Genomic DNA, 23,454 nt, shown 5'->3' on the forward strand with positions numbered 1-23,454 from the left:
CATACTGCTTCATTTTCAATCACTGCACATCCCACAACTTCCTGCTGAACCCTGCAACTTTTTATACCACCAGTATTCGGGGCCAGGGGCTCATTTTTGTTGTGCTATAGTGCAAAAGTGCCTCTCTGGACAACAATAATAGAATAACAATTGGGAAGCACTGCAGAACAGCTAATAAAGTGGAACTCTGCGTGGACAGTCCATTATAAACCCAACACCAACGTATTATTCTTGTATTGCATTTTGTGTTTTTACGTGGTGAGCCACCCTGAGATCTTCAAATGAAGGGCAGCATACAAATTTAATAAATAATGCTGCAGAATGTACAAACAAAAATACTAGTCTGGCAGGACCGTGAAGCTGATTTAACAGTTATCCCCTTTTCCAAGGGAACCCTGGGGGGTCTGGGATGGAGAGAAAGTGGTTAGAAATTCTCTTATTATTCTAAACTACAGTCCCCTGGATTCTCTAGGGAAAGCCAGGACAGTCTGCCTCTCCTGAGCATGACTGAGTGCTCCCAAAGCCTGCCTCTTGCAAAACTCCACCATAATGCGAAGCAGCTGTGGTGTTGCAGAGCAAGAAGGAACAGAAGCGCAGCTCCAGGGCATCATCTGCTGGAGCACCTGAGCTCAAGAGGGCATGTTAGGGGGGGAGACACCCCGCTTTATCCTCATAACAACAACAACCCAGTGAGGTAGGCTAGGTTCAGTCAGTGACTGGCCCAAGGTCACTCAGGAAACTTCCAGGATGTGAATCCACGTTTCTACAGGAAAAGTCCAACCCGCTGACCATTTCACTTAGGGCTGCTGGGTGATACCGGGTTTCCAACATCGCAATATATCACCAGCTAAACACTGTGATTTAGTCATAGATCACAATGTTGGAAACATGGAACTATGTAGGGGGGTAGAGATCGGGTGAAGGAGCAGTCAAGGAGACTAATAGGTGTGTGCTATGTGCCCTGCGGATTCCTCCTCTTGGAGGCAGGCACGTCCTCCCTAGATAGAGGGAGAAGGGAGAAGCAGCCCAGCCACAATTCCTGCAAGGGGTTGAGGCACCACAGTTAAGGGGAGCCACCGAGGCTGAAAGTGGCACTGTTCTGCCATCGGAGGGGAAAGGGAACCAAAAGGGAAGACAGACAGCCACTCACCAGAGGGCTCGCAATTATAGCGCCTCCTGGAATTTTGAAGGCTGTGCTTCATAATACTGTACATTGCCAGCTCAAAATGTACCTTTGCACCAGTGCTAACACACTTCCACTTTAGGAAGGGCTAAAATGCATCTCCTGAGCCACAGGAGATTGGCTGCAACCTTTCAGACACTCACTCCAAGCCAGTGTGTCACGGTCATGAAGTAAGTGGCTGCATTTAATACATTATTCATCTCAAGTAATGGGCAAGAGGTTTGCAACTGGCTGAACGGATGTCCATTATGAGCATTTCTAATGGAAGGGAGGGAACCCATTAAGAGGGAAATGAGCAGGGAAAGAAATAATGGTGATGTCCCAAAGCACAGAGACCTCTCCTGCACAGCGATTGCAGTCCGGCTTAGAGACTGAACACCTTGCAAGACGCAACAGGTTGGCCATGAATCTCTTCCAGCTGACTGAATCTAACAAGTCTCCACAGAGGCCCAGCCATTTCCTTAAGGCAAGAGAACAACATATCAGACTAAAACGATAAATATTGCAGATTCTGCTCGGCCTGGACCTGGGCATTCCTGGGCAAGACATAGGACTTGGCATAGGAGCCAACTCCAAGGGGCCGAGGGGTATTTGCCCCACCCCCATAAAGTATTTGAGGAGGCCTGCCCCCCCCCAAAGTTGATGAGCACTGCCATTCAAATGGGGTGTGTGTGTGATGTCTTATGATCAATTATATGGGGCCTGGCTTACCTGGGCCACCCCATCCCCAATATTTTATTTAAGTTGGCACCCTTGTGTCCTGACCTATCTCACAGGGTTAGTTGCAAGGATAAAAACGTCATTACCATCCACAGATCCCTGGAGGATAATTTGCTTATTAATAGTCTTTTTGTCCTGTTACACTTTCCTCCAAGGACATCAGGGTGGCACAAACAACACACTCACACCCTTTATTCTCACACCAGCCAGCAGAGCTGTTCAGGGCTTTATAGACCAATAGCAACACCATGAACTTGGCCTGGTAGCAGATGGGCAACCGGTAGAGATCTCTGAGCAGTGTCTCACTCCTGCCAGCAGCAGGGCTGCTGCATTTTGCACTAACTGCAGCTTCCAGATCAAGCACAACAGAAACCCCACAGAGAGTGTACTGCAGTAATCCAAAGTACCACACACATATCTCAGTAGAGCCTGAAATGTTCCAGCGGTAGAGGAACAGAACTGCTGACACAGCAGCTGCCCAAGCGAGCATCATAATCTCGACACCCAGCACAGACAGGCAGATCAGAATAATCAGCAAAATGCAGCAGAGAGATCAAGGGTCCATCATGCCAGGCCCAGCTGAACAAGCCATTTCACATTGCAGATTTGGAGGTGCCGGGAGAAACAGGAACAATTCTCAGTCTTGAAATGAACACAAATTGTTGCAATATGGGACTGAAAAAGCCACTTTCCATGATGCGTGCAAGTTTGTTTGCTTACTGTATTTATTTTGAATGCATCCATTTATACTTCTCCTCTACTGCCCATCCAGCTTTGTTCTCTGGGTGTGTTGATTACATATCAACACTGAAAAACCATCCAAAGTAATATTCTTGAACCCGTTAATGAGCTTTGCTGCAACCCAGAAATATCTCACTCGCCTGGTCCTATTTCTGCAGTCACACAGCATACCCTCCTCTCCCTAGGAAATACTTGTTTTGGGAGCCTTCCTTTTGGATACATGCAAAATGGTCTCTCAAGTACCTGCTGCATTTTATTAGCCAAAGGGGTTTGCTTAATATGGCTGATAGCCACTATGGCTGATAGCCACTAGAATAGACAACATGTTATAATATTATTATTATTATTATTATTATTATTATTATTATTATTATTATTATTACAACTAACTCTCTCAAGGTGATTAACACATGGGATAATTAAAAAGTTAAACACACAAATACAAATAATTCATTTAAAACCCTAACCAGTGGACACTCATGGTGAAAGGTCCATTTATCCAGCTGGGAAAACCTGTTGGAACAGAAACGTTTTCAACTATTTCCAAAAAGTTCCAATAAGGTTTCTTGGCAGAGATACTGCTCCACAGAACAGGAGCGTCCACAATAGAAGCCCTTCTCCAAGTCACTACGGAGTACGCTTTTTTGCAGAAATTTTTTTGCAGACTGCAGTGATCTATTGGGAACATGATAAGGGATAAGGTAGTCTCTCTCATAACCTGGTCCTGATGTGTATAGTGACATATGTTAGTACCAACACCTCGAACTTGGCCTGGTAGCACATTAGCAGCCAATGCAAATCCTGCCAGCTAACTCTTATGTGCTGGGTGTGGTTTCCCCCACAAACAGCCTAGCCACCCCCTTCTGCACCAGCTGCAGCCTCTTGGCCAGCCCAAGGGTAGCCCCACATAGACTGCACTGCAGTAATCCAACCATGAGGTTACCAATGCATGGACAACTCTGATCAAATTATCCTGATCTAGGAATTGCCATAAATGTCTTACCAATCCAAGTTGCCATAAACGTCTTACCAATCCAAACATGTATGCATCTACCTGGGTAAGACCTAAGGGAAACAGTAAGAATGGGCAGCGGGGGGGGGGGGGAGGGAGACTGAATTTGGCATGTGACTAGTAAGAGACAGCTCCGGAGAGCCACAAGGGTTGTTGGGTTCTGGGGGACTGATGCTGTCTAATGGATAAGCACCGTCTGGAAACTTAAGGCTCCAGCACCCTCTTTCCCAAACTGATCGAACTACAAGCTGCCCCTGAAACAGGGAGAACAAAACAGTACTGACACTTTCAAAAATTTCAAAATTCAACACATGCTAACAAAGTTCCAAATTTAGACTGGTCCATCTGGTGCTAGCTAGAAAGATGTAGCCTCCAGTATTTGTCTCCTGCCAACAGCCTGATGTATATAAAGAAAACAGATATAAAACCTAATTGGCAAGCATCTCAGGGATTAAGACTGCAATGCAATAGATGCTAACCTGGATGGGAGGTCTACTGAACACAATTATCATCGGCTTGTTTTAACACCTAGGTGGGCTTTTTCACTGGTGGCACCAGTGCTGTGGAATGCTTCTCCTGCTGAAATATGAGAGGCCCCCATCAATACTGGCATTCCACCAGCTCTTGAAGACACACCTGTTTCCTGACTTAAACATCCCATTTTTCATTTGCTGCTTTAACTTCTTATTATTGTTGTGCTGTTTTAATAGGCTTGTTTGATTGTGCATTTTAATTCTGGGTGTTTATTTCAATATTTTGATTAAACAGTTTTACTGTGCACTTTAATTATGTGTCTTTTTCATAACAGGCACAAAAGCATAAAAGCCACCGGTGATTGTGTGGTATATACATTAATAAATAGTAACGAGAGCTCTATGGCATTTACTTGTGAGTGAACACATGTAGGATCAAGCAGCGAGCAGCCAGTCTACCTGAAAGATTGTATCTCCCCATACGAACCTGGCCAGGTGATAAGATCCTCAGGTGAGCACCTCCACTCTGTCACCACCATAACAGAGGCACAGTTGGCAGTGATATGAGAAACAGCCTTTTCTGTGGCTGCCCCCATATTGTGAGATTCCCTCCCAAGAGAGCTGAGACTGGCTCTCTCCCTCTCTGCTATCTTTCTGCCACCAGCCTAATACATTCCTGTTCAGACAAGCCTTTGGAAACTGAGGTGCAGATGAGGCTAGCCACTGGACTGCTGCCAGGGCAAATTATATTTTAACTGCCAGTTTTAAATACCGGTATGTTGTGATGTATTTTCACAAGTATTTTAAACTAGTTTGTTGCTTGGACAATCCTAGTGAAGCACCAGTAGTTTCTGGTGAGATCTTGCCAAAGTCTTACAAGATTTCATGTGTTCTATGAGATCTCACAAGATCCTGGCAATATCTTCCTGAAAACTGCTGCCAACGGCACTTCTCTGCTGCTGGTGGAGACGGCAGGGTGGGCAGCAGTGGCGAGGCCAGTGCCCCCTTGGGCTTCCACCACTCAGAGGTGGGCACCTCCCCCTGCCCCACCAGTGGGCAGGGCCTGCAAAAGACTGATGTACCAGGAAAAGCAAATGACATTATTTTTAGGAGGCACTCTGAGGTGACCACATGTAGTTGGGAAGTTACTTATCAGAGTTAAATACCCTCTGCACAAGCAGCTAGACAAGCCAGACTCTCCTACTTGATTTATGCAAAGATTAACATTCTGCATACTTCAGTCTGCGCTGGTTTACTGCCAGCACCATTTATTCTGGTTCTGATAGTCAGGAGGAGAGACAGGTCATTGAACTCCTGGACCAACCTACCGGAGACCCTGTTCATTTCTGTCCGCACATTGAAATCCCAGGAGCCCTTCAAGTACATATCTGCATCCATGAGGGCTAAAAGCACACCCTTCTTTTTGTTAAACAAAAGCTGAGATTCACAGAAAGATGTATTTTTCCTCATTCCGTGTTGCCATGGCCTATGCACATAGCCCTGATTATTACCAGGTCAGGAAATAACGGAGAGCGCCAGCTTCAGGGCAACTGTTTGCCTTTCTGCTTAAAGTGATTTTACATACCGTATCTCATGAGCCTGGTCACAGAGAAGAGGTCAGGAGAGGGACCAGATGGTTATAATTAAGTCAAATGGAAAGTGCTCCGATTCCACAGCCCAGTTTACCCACTGGACAAAAGAGCAACAAAAACTCTCAGTGGAACAGCCACCCAAAGCACAACATGGACATAATTCTCTTATTTCCACCACAGCTGCCCATAAAAATCAGGAGGACTTGACAATGTGTGTAATTTACAAGCTGACTGGGAAAGTAGGTGCAAAGTCTCTTTACAGACAGCCATTCCTTGACCAGAGCACCACCCACATCGCACCAGATCCAGTCTTTAAATCAACCTACACAAGCCCCTGCTCCTCTCCCAGGCTCAGTCTGTGGGAGACATGCAGGGAGAGAAGAGGCGGCAAATCTGCCTCCAAGAACAAATCCAGTTGACTTCCAGAAACTACCTAAACACCAGGACCCCTCCAAACAGAGCGCAACTCTCAAGATAAGTCATTTGGAAGGATGACATCCAGTGCTTATTTTTAGAGCTTCCATTTGTGCACCTCAGCTTTATCTTTGTGGGTGATGAATTTCTACTCTAAGTGTTGGTCTTCATTTGCATTATGGAGGGAATTGTTTGTTCAGATTTGCTCTGAAGGAGTTGCAACGGACGGCGTGGGGGACCCCACACTCAGGGGCCAAGCAGAGAGCTCGAGGCCTCCCTATTCACCCCTCAGGACTTTCCCACATGCTCAGGCCAACTCCACCATTGACCCTGCTCTGGGGGCTTGAAGGAGCTGTGAGAGGATGCAGGGGGGGAGCTGTAGAGGAAGAAGAGGTTGGGCAAGAGTTTGGTGAGCAACACAAACAGGAGCAGTAGTGCCTAGTATTAAAATATAACTTACCCATGCCTGTTGCTAGCCTGGGTGGAGAGACATGTGGGGAGGTGGGTGTTGGGAAACTTCTGAGTTCTGCATGGCTGTAATGCACCCAGGATTAGAAACTCAGGATATAAGCTAATCGCCAAACATACTGTTATGTACTAACCTTGGATCCTAGAACAATAGGCAAGTAGGATCCTAGAATGCAACAACTGATTGGCTTGCAGGAAAAGACCAATCAGGCTCCAGGAGGGAAGCAGAATTAGCCAATCAGACAGGACTCATTGTGTAAATATTGTATATAAAAGCCTGAGGTTTGGGGGGCAATTCAATCACTGTTTTACAAGCTACAATAAAGAGCATGAAATCACTACAGGACTCCAAGTATATTTCACATAGGTTTTGATTGCCACAACAGAATGTCTAGTTTCCATTTTTTCGGTGAGAATAAAACAAATTCAAGCTTCAAGGAAAATAGCAGTGCTGCATTGCTCATTCACCTTTGCCTCTGGCCACCCCCATCCCTTGCATGAGTTGCCTAAAAGGTTGCTCATGATGAGAGCTATCAGATTAAGCAAAATCAGCTGTGCAATAACGGAGTTGCTAAGTGAAAGGCAGACCTAGCTAGAGCTGAAGTACTTCTGAGATAATCAACTTATGGCAAGTTCACAAACACATGTAAGAATGAAAGTAACCTTAAATGTTTTATCAGAACATACAGACAGAGCAGACTTGTCTATTTTAAGTGGAATAATCACTTCCCTCCACCCTTTCAACCTACTTTTAGAGATACAATCTGCTCCTGCCCTCTGTTCTCAGAAGCCAGTTTGGCACAGTGGCTTAGAGTGTTGGACTAGGACCTGGGAGAGACCTACCTAGGCTCAAATCCTCACTTGGCCATGAAGCTCACCCTGGGCCAGTCATGGCATCTCAGCCTAACCTACTGTGCGAGGTTGTTGTGAGGATTAAATGAGGAGGCAGGAGAACCACCTGTGCCACCTTTGAGAAAAAGGTGGGATACAAATGCAATAATAATATTAATCTTAATTATTGTAACTTGGTGGCCCCTGAGATTTTCTGCAGATCAAGCTGAGTTGAAAAGCATGCCTCTTACAAGACTCATCAATTCCACAAAACCTTTGGCACAACCCTCTAGTCCCTATTTGTGTGGGCAGCAAGCCTAGGAAGAGCATAGAAGGGACCCCAAGGGTCATCTAGGCCAACCCCCTAGAATGCAGGAATCTCAGCTAAAGCATTAATTACAGATGGTCATCCAAGCTCTGCTTAAAAACCTCCAAGGAAGGAGAGTCCACCACCTTTCCAGGAAGTCTGTTCCACTGTCAAACAGCTCTTACTGTCAGAAAGTTATTCCTGGTGTTTGGTCAGAATGTCCTTTCTTGTAACTTGAAGCCATTGGTTCGAGTTCTCCCCTCCAGAGCAGCAGAAAACAAGCTTGTTCCCTCCTCCATGTGACAGCCCTTCAGATATTTGAAGATGGGTATCGTATCTCTTCTCAGTCTCCTCTTTTCCAGGCTCAGCATAGCCAGCTCCTTCAAGCTCTCCTCGTATTGCTTAGTTTCCAGACCCTTGATCATCTTGGTCTCCCTCCTTGGCACAAGTTTCAGCTTGTCAACATCCTTCTTAAATTGTGGAGCCGAGAATTGGACACAGTATTCCAGGTGTGGTCTGACCAAGGCAGAAGAGAGTGGGACTGTGACTTCCCTTGATCTGGACACTAGACTTCTCTTGATGCAGCCTAGAATAGCATTAGCTTTTTTGGCTGCTGCATCACACTGTTGACTCACGTTCAGCTTGTGGTCCACCAAGACCCTTTAAACTATAGTTAAGGTTAACTGTGGTTCACTGGGACACTACCTAGCTGTAAACCATGTAAGATTGCTTAGTATTATTTTCCCCAACCCTCATATTGCAGATTGGGAGGGGTTGCTGAGGCTGAAATTGGGGACTTTCTGGGTCAAGAGTTCAGTCTCTTTGTTACACTCCTGCCCCAACCCTCAGAGGATGGCAACTTCCCAAAGTTCAAGGTGTAAACCAGTTTCCAACTCAATTATGCCAGTTTAAGTGGGTGCTGATGGGTCAAAGTTCTGAGTTAAACTTCTGGGCCCTCAGCCTGTCTTCAGCTGCATGCCCATGTTTTTGCAGCACTGAAGGCTCCAGAATGGAACTTGATTACTCAATCCATTACTCTGCAATGAACACAGAAAGGTGTATGGGGACAAGGAAGAAAGCAAGAGACAGAAATGGAATCCATAGCAGGAGGGGGATCAGAATAAAAGCAAAACTTGATTTGCAAATAAAGTCATTTTTCCTTCCAACATTAACTCCATCATATCTCAAACATTTTGATTTCCCTAGCAGTACACTCTCCTCATCTTCACTGGATGAAAAATTAAATAAAACAGTACAAGTCCTCTCTAATATTTGCTATATTTAGATAATGAAATGAAGCACACACTTAGGGCTTTGCCGTTAGGAAACTTTTAATAACAGACTAGATTAACACCAAGCAAGCTAAGAGATGGTCCTTTTAAGGAATCCTACAAATACTGAGTGATCTAGCTTCATTTTTTCAAAGTTGCCTTCTGTTTGCTGAAAAGAGCATGAAAGCAAAGCAGTAGTGAATATCTGCTTCTCTTGGGCAATTTCTTAACAGATTAATAAAAAATATGATCCTCAGCAGAAGAAATTGCAACTCAAGTCATGCTTAGGCTCAGAGAACAATCCATTCACTCTGGGCAGTTTATTCTGCAAACCTCTTCAAACTACCGGTACTTCAGTCCATCCACAGAAGTGAAGCAACACATTCCCTCCTTTTGCCAGTACTGTAGGTCCTATGGACACTTCCTACTTGAAACTGGTAATTCAAACTTTTTGTTTAAAAGAAAACAAAATCTCCAGGATCCTAACATGAGCAATCTGAAAAAGGGAAGGTGGGCAAATGAGGAATTCTCTCTAGTGGTGTAACTGTTTGACCTGCTTTGCAGCAAAAATGACAAAGACCCTTGTGGTACCTTTCTGCAACAAATTTATTCCTGCAACAAATTTGCATTAAAAAAATAAATTAAAAAAAATTAACAATCCTAACCATGTCTACTTAGAAGTGAGTCCTGTTTGAGTCAATGGGGCTGACACTCAGGTACCTGCCATTTGGATTGCAGGCTAACAGTTATGATGGCATAAGCCTTACGTGGACAGGCAGGCAGCCAGTGTGGTGTAGTGGTTAGAGTGGCAGACTAGGATATGGGAGACCAGGGTTCAAATTACCACTTGGTCATGAAGCTCACAGGGTGACAATGAGCCAGACCTGCCTCTCAGCCTCACTTACCTCACAAGGTTGTTGTGGGGATTAAATGAGGAGGAGGAAGAGACCCATGTATGCTACCTTGAGCTCCTTGGGCAAAAGAAGGTGGGATTTTATTGCAATAATAAATAAATAAATAAATATACATACAGGGGTATAGAAGAATTGTAAAAGATGGGAGTTAGACAGTAATGAAATGCAAAAATGCAAGCAATTCATGTAAAACTGCTCTGTATGTAAAATAAGCACAATGACCACTCACAAAATACAATCCCCTTACAATGGCTTTGTCCCCTGACACTGGTCAAATCTGGGGCTCCTCCTGCAATGTAACAGCCCCATTTAGTTAAATTAAGTCCTTTGGACTTATGCCTATCTAGTAAAGGTGCTTCAAAAGTCCTTTCAGCTGAACTGGGATGCCCAGATGGGCACCTCCTTCTCTCAGGGCAGGACCTTCAGGTGGGAGCTGACCATCTTTTTATCTGCAGGCTAGCAAAGGATTTTACCCTGCTGACTCTTACCTGCTTGACTCTTCCTAGTTCTTAAATAAATGATACTCCAAGAAAACAGAACAAAGAGAAGGTAACACCTCAGTCCAATGCATGAAAATAAAACAATGATTCATTTCAGCAAGGTTAACGTCTATGTATTTTTGTGCTATGAATTCTGTAAACGAAAGGTCTTTGTCAAATTAAATGAACTTCTGAGGAGAGGTGTAATATCGCTGCTACCGAATTATCCCAATGCCCTTGCCCAGGATGCAAAACCAAGTTCAGAGAATACATTTTGAATCCAGTTACACTGAACCCTTCTTCAGAAGGCGGCAGCAGCAGAAGCACCTAGTGGAACCCAGAGGTCTCGAGCCACCCCACCCTCACAGGGGGTAGGATAGGAAGATCTCAGAGGGCAGGTGAGGGGAATTTTTTAAATTAAAAAGTGCAATCTAAAATTAAAAAATAAACACCACAAAATCCCAATCCATTTGGAAATTCGACAAAATCATTAGGAGAGCCAGATCTGAAGCATATGTGTGGTGTGTGTGTGTTAGGACAGGGGTTTAAAAAGGATGAGAAAACTGCCCTGAGCAGTGTCACCTTAGAAATGCTTTTTGTATTAGACTAAAGATCAACCTCGTGAAACAAGCTGCTTCCCAGAGGGATCAACTAGATGCCACCAAGGAGCCCAGAACAGGGACGCGGCCAATGCCCTCCGGATGTTCCCCGACCTACTGCGCCTGAAGGCAGGAGCTCCCCGGGCCTCCTCGGGCAAAGCGGGGCGGGAGACCCGTCTCAGGAGCGCGGCTCAGCCTTCCTAGGTCAAACCAAGGACCCGCCTCCCTCCCCGGCTCCCCGGCTCCCTTCTCCGAGGTAGACTGCCCCGGAGCCTGGAGGCTCCCCTCGGAGGGAAGCGCGCCGCGGGACCCGAAGGCGACCCCGCCAGCCCGGGAACCCCGAGGGGCGAAGGAGCTTGCCGGGCTCCCGCCTCCCGCCCCGCGGAGAAAGGCCGAGAGCGCCTTACCGAGAAGCCGGCCCAGAAGGGGCAGGAGTGCCGGACGCGGGCCGAGGTGGTGAGCGCCAGGGCGGCGAAGCTGACGGCCACGATGAGGCAGCCCAGGACCATCTGGGTGACGCCGAGGGCCAGCATGATCCGCGAGCGGGTGCGGAACTCGCGCAGGCGGGAGAGGCTCAGCGAGCGCGGAGGAGCCCCCGCCAAAGGCGGCATCGTCCTCAGCGCGGCGGCGGCGGCGGCGGCGGCGCTGCGCCTTCGCCCGGCCACAGGCATCTCCCCGGCCCGGCGCCGCTACCCAGCGCGCCTCAGCCCAGCCCGCCACGCCGGCCCGGAGCGCAGCGCGAGGGGGAGCCGCGCCGCCCATGGCCGCCCTCGCCCATGGCCGCCGGGCCCCTCATTGCGCGCGCGGCCGCCGCCGGAGCCCCTCGGCGGGCGGCATGGCCGCTCCAGGCTCCCCTCAGCTCCCTCGGGCGCCGCCTCCGCCTCCAGCGCCTCCTTCCCCTCAGGCGCCGCGCAGCCTCCGCGCCGGCCGGCCGGGCAGGTGCTGCAGCGCCGCCGCCGCCGCCGCTCCCCCCGCCCCCCCGGCCGAGGAGGGGCCTGAGAGAGACGCCCCGCCCCCCCCCCCCCCGCGAAGGGGAGCCGGGCATTTCGGGGCGGGCGGGGCAGAGTCTCCGGCCCGAAGCTCCGGAGAGACGCTGCCAGTCCGTGTCCGGATGGCCCGCCTTGGTGTAAGGCAGCTTCCTAAAGCCTGCAGCGTTCAGCCGAGGCGGGCTGGCCGTGGTCCTCCGCTGAGGCCTTGCTCGGGGCAGGAGAAAGGAGCGGGTCCCTGGAAGATAAGCCACACCTGTTCCAACAGATCACAGAAATAAACGTAGAAAGAAAGATTAAATCTTGAGGGGTATGGTTAACTGCTGAAAACATAAATATATTTAAGGATAATTATATACCTGAAAGAAGTTAAGAGAGATCTGGAGGTGTGGGGAAGGATGAAACTATCATTTTGGGGAAGAATATCTGCTCTAAAAATGAATGTGCTACCAAGGATGCTATTTTTATTTCAATCTATACCCCTGATAAATGGGAAGGGACACACCAGAGAATGGCAGAAAAAAAAAATATCCAACTTGATCTGGCAGGGGAAGAAACCAAGAATAAAATATAAGTTACTAATTTTCTAAAGAAAGGGGGGGCTGCTTCTTGCCAGATTTGAAGTTATATTGTAGGAATGGATTTTGTTAAAAAATACAGATCTATTAGATTTGGAAGGTCATGATAACAGGTTTGGGTGGCACGCATATTTATGGTATGATAAAACAAAAGCACATAAAGGATTCCTGAAGAAAATCAATCTATGAGGTATGGGATAGATACAAAAACTTACTAGAACAGAGAACACCATGATGGCGCTCTCCACGGGAAGCAATTTCAGTTAAAATATTAAATATGAGAGGGGATTGGGCCACCTATGAAGATTTGTTAATAGAGGCAGAAGACCAACTAAAATGGAGAAAAATTGAAGATATAAGAGAATTATTAATGGATTGGTTACAGTATCACTAAACAATTTTTTTAAGGTAGACAAAAAAAGTTTTGATACAGTGAGATCAAGATTTGAAATAGATCTGCGAATAATGTGAAAGCGCTGTCAAAAATGTACAAACTACTTTTGGAATGGTATACAAAAGATGAAGAAGTCAAGGCAGTGATGATACATTGGGCTAGAGCATTTGGGTATAATATCCAACTTTCATCTTGGGAAAAGTTATGGAAAGGAAATAAAATTTACTGCATGCTGTTCATTAAAAGAAAACTACCGGTATATGAAAATGATGTATTGTTGGTATCTAACACGGAGTAAAATTGCAAAAATGTACAAAACGGGTTCAAATCTGTGTTGTCAATGCAACGTGAAGGAGGGTACTTTTTGCCATATGTGGTGGACATGTACACTGGTAAAGGCTTTCTGGGAAATGATATATAATGAATTAAATAAAATGTTTAAAAATACTTTTGTTAAAAAACCAGAAACCTTTTTGTTAGGTATAAAAAGAGATACCAAGAGAGGATAAAATACTTTTTATGTATGCAACGACGGCAGCGAGAATGCTACCAGCCCAGAGATGGAAGGAAGGAGAAGTACCAACAAAAGAAGAATGGCAGACGAAACCCATGGAGATGGTGAAAGTGATGGGGAAGATCTGAAACCAGGAAGATCATGTATTTTTTAAAAGACTGGAGTAAATTCTTAATTTATTTAAAAGACCACTGTAAACAGTTAAAATCATTGGCAGTGACGTAATGACACTTGTAATGTGGAATTAAGTATGGTAACTGGATATATAACAGATGGATAATGGTAAAAGATGCAAAAAAATAATAATCTTAAATATGGAACCCATTAATAATAATAATAATAATAATAATAATAATATAATTTATTTATATTTGGGCCAGGCTCAAGGCGGCTAACACCAAATATGAATTAAAGTACCGGTAATTGTAATAGGAAGAAAACAACAAACAAACAGTTAATTAAAATACAGCTTAAAATGCAGGGAGGAAAGAAGGTCCGAAGGTTCAAAAGAACCTTTTATTTTAATGTTTGAAATGGTTAGTTAAAATCTATAAAAGTGTGTAAACCAGTGAAGAATACTATAAAAAGAAGAAGATAACCCACCCCTGTCCTTGCCAGAGAAGATCTGCAGTGGTGGCCAGCAAGCTCCCCACCATCGCTGGTCTCCATGAGCTGCTCCAAAGGTTCCTGCGATGCAGTTTGGAAAACACTGCCATGTAGACTTCAGTACCTCCAACGTCTGGGTTGGAGATACAACTAGGTAACTGTTGGGTTTTTTAAAAATCAACCATTATTTGGTTGCTTCCTCCAGCAGCCAGTGAAGGCTTTGCCTACATGGAGCTACGGTCCTTCTCCTTCCCGTAAAAAAACATGTTCAGTGTCACAACTTCCCCACAAAAATGTGGGAAGCTGGCATGGCTACAATACACTTGCTGCCAATGGGAGGCTGGTCACCTGGGCATGGAGCTTAAATGGGAGAGGAGTTAAAAGTTTTCCCCAAAATAAAAAAGAAAACTAGGCGATTTCCTGTTACCTGCATACTCCCTGACCTTCCACTTGAACTGCTACATCCACTTCTGCCAATCCCAGTCCCAAACTATTCCCACCCAAACCCAAACATCTCAAGGCAGAAAACCATATTCATATAGCAATTGCTAGGGCAGCCCCAGACACTTGCTTAGATCTATATATATCCATTTGCATCCTTATAGGTAATCCAGCCAACCCACTCCCAAATTGTGTGGGCTTTTGACTCTGAAGCCCTGGCAGTTTTGCAGACCAGTTAGAATTATTCTTGCATTCTGAGCATGCCCAGACCTCCTCCTTAGTAAAGCAGCCTACTGAACTGTAGAACTCAACATTCTGCTGAGAAAAAAAGCACACCAAGAACTGAGACCAATGTAGGTTTCAATAGTGGGAGTGGTCCCTACTCACAATTCAATAGTCAATAGTAACAAAAACTAATCTATTCAAAAGTATGTATTATAATAGAGATTACAAACTCTAACAGAGATTTCAAACTCAAAGAGATATGTATAACACAATAATTCGTTACAAAGATTTTCTCTTTTTCACTCGACAATAATGTTGATCCTTATAATTTATCAGCTTGCAGATGGAGACTCAGTTTCAATCATAGAGCAGAAGTCAAGTTATGGATTGGAAATCAGGACAGGGCCCTGTTTCGATGTATTCACCTTCATCAGCTGGAAGTATCAAATATTACAATGAAAATACATTTAAATTCTAAATTGTCATAAATTATGAAACAGTCATAAACTGTAGAACTGTAGAACTAGGCACATTCTGCTGAGAGCCTAGCTACACTGATCAGCCATTGGGTGGTATTTGCAAACCCCACGTCCTTTGCCAACGTGGTTTCAGGTACTCTGCAAACCCTCCTTTCATCAAGGAGGTGCAGCTTTACTTGCTCCATAGCCCGACTTCATATATCGCCTCAGGCATAAGGCGGGGGGGGGGGGAGGGACGACAACATTGTGCTAATTTAGGTCCCGCTGGGCTCCCTGGCCAGATGTTGCCCCCTCACAATTCTGAGCAAGGTGGACCATTCTTCTGACAGCCTATCTTCCAAAGTTCCCCTGAGGAAGGCAAAAATTCACATATCATTTTGAAATAGCCAGATCTTTGGCTGCAGATCTCCAGCATCTTATAGAGAGAGGGAGATAACTTTCCTGAGTCACCAGCTCCCCTTCTTAGACACTGTACTTTTAAGCCCTCTGGCTAGATAGCTGCTGTCCAAGGCAAGGTGACATTGCTCCTGCTTCTACTTGTGCTTTCTGATGACTCAGTTACACACCTAGCATACAAAAAATGCCACCTGTAAAGATGGAGGATAAGAGGAGAAGCTAATCCTTACTAAGTTCTCAGCTTTGAGAAAGTGGGCAGAAATAAAAATCCCAGTCGTGTCAAAGTGCATTTTTTCCTGTTGGAAGGGAAATACTTGATTCTGTGTGTTTTATAGGGAAGAGTCCAGGGCAGTGCTCAGAAAAAAGCCGCTCCCATCCCGTTACTTGAAAGTTTTTGTTATTATTCATATTTATTATTAGTCACTTCTTCAGAAAGGTAACCTCAAAGCGACTTACAGAAACAAAGCATTTAAAAACAAGAGTAAAAACAACCCAAAATGCTAAACCTTAGACTCATAGCTAGAAGCAGTAAGAGCTGACAGAATTAAGAAAAAGAAAAACTTAGGGAATGCCTAGATGATATTTTTAAATATAGAACTGATGAACAAGGGTCTTCAGTAGCAAATCTGCTTAGGTTACAAATTTCAGAACTAATACTCTCAGCTCAATAATTTTTGGTAGAAAGAAGTCTGACGAATGTCTAGATAAAAAATTTAAAATGAGGAATCAAATGGAATATTTGGTGTGTTGGGAGAGCAAAACGACTTAGTGTGGACCAGAGCACGCCAGGCCCTCCTGTCTTTCACTGCCTCTTGTAGTTTGGTCAAACTCATGCTGGTACACTGTCCCACCATCTCGTCCTCTGTCGTCCCCTTCTCCTTCTGCCCTCCATCTTTCCCAACATCAGGGTCTTTTCCAGGGAGATCACTGCCTTAAGTTACTGTAACCTCTGAGGGAAGGGAGGGCTTACTTAATCCCCAAACATGCGCTCAATATCATTTAAAATTTGAGATGCAGTTTCTTCAGAATTTATCATTGAGAGGTGTTCATCGCGAAGTCCATTCAAAATGATTAATCTGGCTTTCCTATTCTTTTCTTCCCAAACTCTTGTAAATCACCCTCATCCGTGCTTGTAGGTCAGGGGCTTTTATAGCATCGAGGACGCCTTTCACATCTAGAAGTGCTATTAAGCATTGCTTCCAGTGTACAAAATTATGTTCATTTAGAACAGGCAAGCCTCATCCTAGATCACTTTTCAAAAATTCCACTAGACATCTCAAAAATATAATCTTCACTGCCTTTGTTGTTGTTGTTTAGTCATTTAGTTGCGCTGGCCCCCGGCCTCTTAAGTGAGATGGGCGCACAACCCTAGAGTCGGACACGACTGGCCCGTACGGGCAGGGGTACCTTTACCTTTACCTAAAGAACACAGACACAAGCTTGATTCCAGAGCGCAAGCCGGTATCCTTGTGGGGTACGCTTCTGGAGGCAAGGGATACAGAATTATGGACTTACACACTGGTAAGATAAATGTATACCATGCAGTGTACTGTATTTTTTGCCCCATAGGGCGCGCCGGCCCATAGGAGGCACCTAGTTTTTTTGGGGTTGGGGAATAAAGAAAAAATTATTTCCCCCCCCAGGTGTGGTGTAGTGCGCACCGACACCCCTCACTCTCCAGGCTTCAGCGAAAGCCTGCATTCGCCCCATAGGACGCACACACATTTCCCCTTCATTTTTGGAGGGGAAAAAGTGCGTCCTATAGGGCAAAAAATACGGTATTTTGATGAACACAGTAAAGCTGATACTAAGAATAGTATTTTATTTGAAGACACAGAAAAGATTAAAGATCTTGTGTATTTTCCTTCAATACCCAGCAAAGTCCTGATCTGTCTTCCAGTGTAGAAGTTGCAGAGGACCAGATTCCTGGTGGCATCAGAGACAAAGAGGAGGACTCGGATGGAGGCATGCCAGTGTTGGAGGAGGATGAGGAAGCTGATGTGGTTGCAGTATCAGAGGTCAGACGCTCATCCAGAACTAACAAAGGTGTCCCACCAAGAAGACTGTCCTACTTCACAGGGTTGGCGTTTCCACAGGAACCTTCCACATGGGAAGAGATAGAGAAGATGCCAGATGCACAAGCCAGTCTCTGGAAGAAGGCCGCACAGGAGGAGATGGATGCACTGCATCAGAATAAAACCTGGACTCTCACTGAGCTACCTCCCGGTAAGAAGGCCATTGGCAGTAAGTGGGTGTTCAAGGTTAAGAAGGGGGCAGAAGGAGAAGTGCAACACCACAAAGCCAGACTTGTAGCACAAGGATTTTCACAACAATATGGTGAAGATTATGATGAGGTTTTTGCACCAACCGTGAGATGCAGCAATGTGAGGATGCTTCTAAGTATCGCAGCCTCCAAGCAGTTGCAAGTGAAACATATTGACATTGCTACAACTTTTCTACACGGACAAATTTCAGAAGAAATTTATATGTGTCAACCTAAAGGTTTTATAAAACCACATCAGGCACATTTAGTTTGCAAGCTGCAAAAGGGTCTTTATGGTCTCAAGCAGGCTGCTAGAGCCCGGAACCAAAAATTGCATAGAATGCTGACGCAGCTTGGTTATAAGGAGGGTCATGCTGATAAGTGTTTGTATAGTAAGTCAAGTAATGGACAATTCTCATACGTCTTAGCATTTGTAGATGACTTGACTATTGCTACATCAAATGAAAAAGACTATGCACAAATTGTAAAACATCTTAACAAAGAAGATGTTTCTTCTTAATCAAAGGCAAAAGATTCAATAACTTATTGAATGCATGCAAATACAAGATGCAAACACAGTTGCTACACCCATGGCCACTGATTTCTTAAAGAATCAGCAGAACTCAAAGCCGTTGCCAGACAATAATGAATATAGATCAATTATTGGTAAACTTTTGTATTTAGTGATCACATGTAGACCTGATATTGCCAGTGCAGTGGGGATACTTAATAGGAAAGTAAATGCTCCCACTGAGTATGATTGGGCAGGTATAAAAAGGGTGGTGAGGTATCTAAAGGGTACTATGTATTATAAGATTACCATCTGTCAGTAATCCTAGTTTGTTTGGGTATACTGATGCAGATTGGGTAGTGACAATGTTGATTATAAATCCACATCTAGGTATGTATTTATGTTTGGGGATGGACCTATTTCATGGGGTAGTTATAGGCAGAAATGTGTAGCATTATCTTCCAAAGAAGCAGAATATGTTGCAGCTTAGGAAGCATGCACAGTGGTTGCCTGGTTGGATCAACTCATTAAAGATTTTGGGTTGGTGAGCAAGGTACCTGTCAAACTGCTGGAAGATAATCAAAGTTGCATGAAATTATCTCAGAATGAGAAGTTCCACGCAAGATCAAAACACATTGGGGTGAAGCACCACTATATCCGTGACATGATTCAAAGTGGACTTGTGGAACTATGTTATTGCAGCACCAAAGAGATGACTGCTGACATTCTAATACAGCCTCTGACTAAGAAAAGTTTCCAGAGTTTACAAGAAAAACTCAGACTTTGCGTAGTAGATTAAAGTTGTTTAATTTATTAATGTTGTATTGCCTGAGAAGGGGTTTGTGGGATATAATGCTGTCAGGCAAGTCCAACATACTGAGAGGACTAACTGCCTCTATGTGGCAGGCAGTTTGTCTGCTGGTCGGTTGCTGCAAGGAGTGTTAACTGGTAACTGCTTGGATGTAGTCTTCTCATGATTCACTACTATCTAGTATATAGTTTATCAGTTATGTAACCTAAGTCTGCCTTCAGGCTGACAACCTGAATGAATCTGATAGTAAAGTAGTTTATGTTAATATGATTCAGATTCATGTGTGTTTTCTTTAAGAGGGACTGAAAGGGATTATCAACCAGGAAGGTATAATTATTGAAAGGACTCAAACAAGTTAGCAACCCGCCTGTTGCTGCATAAACTCAAGCAGGGGATGGTTTAAACTCTGCTAAATTATATAAACGTTCCCACACTGATAACATCAAGGTTGCAGGTTCAATCCCCGTATGAGACAGCTGCATAGTCCTGCATTGCAGGTATTATGGGCTGTCCCGTGAATCCACTGGATGAAATAGCGGAAGAACGTTGCCTCAGGAGAGTGAAGAAAATTCTCAGGGATGATTCACATCCTGGCCGGCACTTTCTTGATCTCCTGCCCTCAGGCAGAAGATACAGAAGCATGATTAGTCGCACCGACAGGGTAAAAAACAGCTTCTATCCGTGGGCTGTTAGGCTGCTGAATGAAAAGATAACAACAGGGCAACTGACTTTTGGGTTTGGTGGGTGTGCGTCAGTAAACGAGGGGAATTAAGGCTAAGAGAGCTGAGTTGGGGGTGCTCGTGTAATCTCACTGTATACAAGTTGTACAAGTGGCAATAAAGTATTTCAATTTCAGTTTCAGGGGGTTGGACTAGGTGACCCTCAGGATCACTTCCAACTCCACAATTTTCTCTCACTCTCTCTGATAAAATGTGTCAAGTGTTAGAATACTATTTCAGCTCTGTCCCTTTCACAGAAACCCCTTTGAATAGAATCAGGGAGCATCTGCAGAGGTAATGCCGCCAAGGCCATAAACAAACCTAGCGGCAGAGTTCAGTATATCAATGCTCACAGGTCCTGACCGTGAGTAGTTACCCTCCAATGTGCTACTTTTGGAAAAGATAAAATTGGCTTCGTCAGCAGTTGGAGCAATGCCCGCTTTCCCAGAGGATGAATTATAAGAAAACTTTGATTGCATCTGTCTGATGTCAAGCTAATGAAATTTTGGTACCAGGAGGAACCGCTCATTCCATTTGCATCAAGCGTTTTATGAATGGATGCCTAATATATCTAGAGGTTTTTGTTTTGTTTTTTGTTTTAAATGCATTTATCTTTGCTCCATTCTGTGGTGTTGCTTCCCAAGATGCTCAAGCAGCCAAGCATTCAAAATTTTGTAGCCAAAGCAGACTCTCCCCCCCCCCCAGGCCTATGGAATAATGACATTGGCTTCTGTGGTTCAATATCCTCCGCCTTTGCAAGGCCAGGACCACCTTTAATTCAAACATGCATTTCTTAATATGATTACCATATATTTATATGTTGGGAAATACTATTATTGAGGCACATCTTACACCAGGCCATTATCCAGTAGGGGAGCCCAACCCTCCAACAGAAGACTAAAAAATGTGGTTAAGTGGTTCGAGTGTCAGACAGGACCTGGAACACCAGGGTTCAAATCCTCACTCAGCAAGGAAGCTCACTGGGTGACCTTGGAGTCAGTCGCTGCCTTTCAGCCTAACCTACCTCACAGGGTTGTTGTAAAGATTCAGTGGGGGGGGGGAGCTATGAACACCAATTTGAGCTCCTGGGAGAAGAAGGTGGGATATAAAATATGGAAAATAAATAAATAAAATAATTGGTTTTTCTTCTCCATATCTGGCCAAAGTGGCAAGTCCCATAAAAATGGCAATAAAACAATTAAACAACAATGAAAGCAAAACAGCAAGGACAAAAGAGCCAGGATAAGCCAGGTAGCAAGGACAGCAAAATAACAACAACAACAACAACAACAACAACAACAGCAGCAGCAGCAGCAGCGTATTAACAGTGATAATTATGGAAAAGATTTAACCAACTTCCTTGGACTCCCTTTGATGTCAAAGTCTTTTAGCTGCCATTAAAAGAGCACTAAAGTGTGCTTCCTTTACCCTTTAATTTTTTTCCTTTGCAGTTCAGAAATATGACGGCGGGATCACTCCATCCGCTCTCTTATCGGTCATCAGACTTCATTTGAGCGCCTGAAGAACATGAGGCTTCAAAGGCAGACCTTCAGCTGCTGTTGATCCTGCCTCACTTGGTATAATGCTGCATTGCGTGCCCTGCAGAATCCCATTCAAAGCTCCTGTCAGTTGACCCTGCCCAGGGCTGAACTCAGAACGGGTTGCTCTCCCTGCTTTGAAAGGAAGCCATGGTGCCCAAAGTCAATAACAGAATCTATCCGAATGTTGCCGTTCTAGGACCTCTGTTCTCTAACATGATAGCCGGACACGCCTGCAATTGTCAGATGCCCCGATTATACAGTACTGTACATGCTTCTCATTGCTAATAATTTGCACCAGGAAGGGCTTGGAGCAGTTTCTTAATGCACAGACAGTACCTTCTTTCACAGGTTTGGGGAGTGCATGGAGAGGTGCCTGAGCTGGATTTGGAGGCAGCAACTAGGTGGATTAGCTAGGCTTGGAGGGACTCTTGGCTCAAGGGGCAATTGCCAGAGGCTATCTGCTCCATCATTGGAGGAAACAAGCAATAAAAGCTCCCAGCTTGACTTGTAAGTCTGGCAACAGTAATTGGCATGTGGCCATTGATGTTTGTTTGATTTTCATCTGTGGGGAAATGTACTGCATCAACACCTGATCAACAAACAATGTGCAAATATTGCCCCTTGTGGGGCAATAAACCACATGGAGAACTTGAAGAGGAGCACACAGAGTCTCCCATCTGCAAGGGGACCCAAAGCTCCAGGGAGCTTGCTTCCCCACTCGCTGACAGAAAGAGCACTTGTAAAGACTTTGTAACTAAGCCTTAGTGCCTGAGTCGTCTATTTTTCATCCCCCTCCAAGTCCTTTTTCCTTTTGTGCCATGACTTTTAGCTTGTAAAACCTGAGGGCAGAGACTATTTCATTGATGAGCATTGTAAACCACTCCAGAAGCCTTTTTCTCAGTTAATGAGAGGGGTTTATAAACACATCCAATAAATAAATAAAATGATAATGTGTCAAATTCATGAAACTATGAAAATGAAAGAAGCTGTGTCACACTTGGTGTGCCTTTTGGTCCAGGCCTAGAACAAGGGAAGAGAACAGGGGTTGGGTCTGCTTTCACCATTCCCAGGAGCCAGTGTGGTGTAGTGGTGAAGAGTGGTAGACTCGTAATCTGGGGAACCGGGTTCGAGTCTCCGCTCCTCCACCTGCAGCTGCTGGGTGACCTTGGGCCAGTCACACTTCTCTGAAGTCTCTCAGCCCCACTCACCTTACAGAGTGTTTGTTGTGGGGGAGGAAGGGAAAGGAGAATGTTAGCCGCTTTGAGACTCCTTCGGGTAGTGATAAAGCGGGATATCAAATCCAAACTCTTCTTCTCTTCTTCCCACAGTCAACTGACTAGAGCCTCAGCCTCGGTGTATATAGGTTAGAGACGATCCTTCCTGGGTCTTAGCCTAATCCTGTGCCCATCACATCCGGGTGAGGATCCTTTTTTAATCTGAGAGCCACATCCCATCATGGGCACCACATGTCTATGGTGGGTGCAGGTCAGAGGCAAAGAGGGTGGAAATACAAGTAGATTGTATGTCAGCAACTGACATGACTCATATCTTTGCACAGTAGGCAACATCCCATCCACAAAGAAACCAGAGGCTTACAAACACCTCTGCATCGTCCATTGAGAGACATTCAGCTTAAGAATACATTTTTAAGGGATTCCTGGCTGAGTGGCTCCCTGAAGCAGCCGATCCTTCCAGCAGTCAGAGGCCCCCCTAAGGGGGCTTTCTAGCCTCTACTTGCTCTACCTGGTCAACTGTTCCAAGTCTCACACGTGCTCTTCTGTCCTGGGTTTCTTGCTGGTGTGGGGGAAGGGCCTTAGCTCAGTGGGTAGAGCACCTGTGTTGCATGCAGAGGTCTCATTCAATCCCCAGCATCTCCAGGTATCTAGCAACAACAATTTATTATTTATACCCCATCCATCTGGCTGAGTTTCCCCAGCCACTCTGGGCAGCTTCCAACAAAAGATTAAAAATACATTAAAACATCAG

General features: G+C 44.9%; 1 protein-coding gene and 1 long non-coding RNA gene across 3 annotated transcripts in view; one reads left to right on the plus strand and one right to left on the minus strand.

The window, feature by feature from the left end:
• ENTREP2 (endosomal transmembrane epsin interactor 2) overlaps positions 1-11,641 on the minus strand; it is a 210,035-nt gene extending 198,394 nt beyond the window's left edge. The window contains exon 1 of one of the 2 annotated variants that reach the window (XM_081887677.1): positions 11,412-11,641. In XM_081887677.1, the coding sequence (XP_081743803.1) occupies positions 11,412-11,615 (204 nt within the window). In that variant the 5' untranslated portion in view covers positions 11,616-11,641. The remainder of the gene's footprint in view (positions 1-11,411) is intronic. The other variant, XM_081887676.1, reaches the window with a different exon arrangement.
• A 6,216-nt stretch (positions 11,642-17,857) lies between these two features.
• LOC309356696 lies at positions 17,858-22,418 on the plus strand. The gene is made up of 2 exons (XR_014162889.1): positions 17,858-19,345; positions 21,379-22,418. It is a non-coding gene; the product is annotated as an uncharacterized lncRNA (long non-coding RNA).
• Positions 22,419-23,454: the final 1,036 nt, after the last annotated feature.

Source organism: Podarcis melisellensis (assembly GCF_964234715.1).
Source record: "Podarcis melisellensis genome assembly, chromosome: 14".
Lineage (NCBI taxonomy): Eukaryota > Metazoa > Chordata > Lepidosauria > Squamata > Lacertidae > Podarcis > Podarcis melisellensis.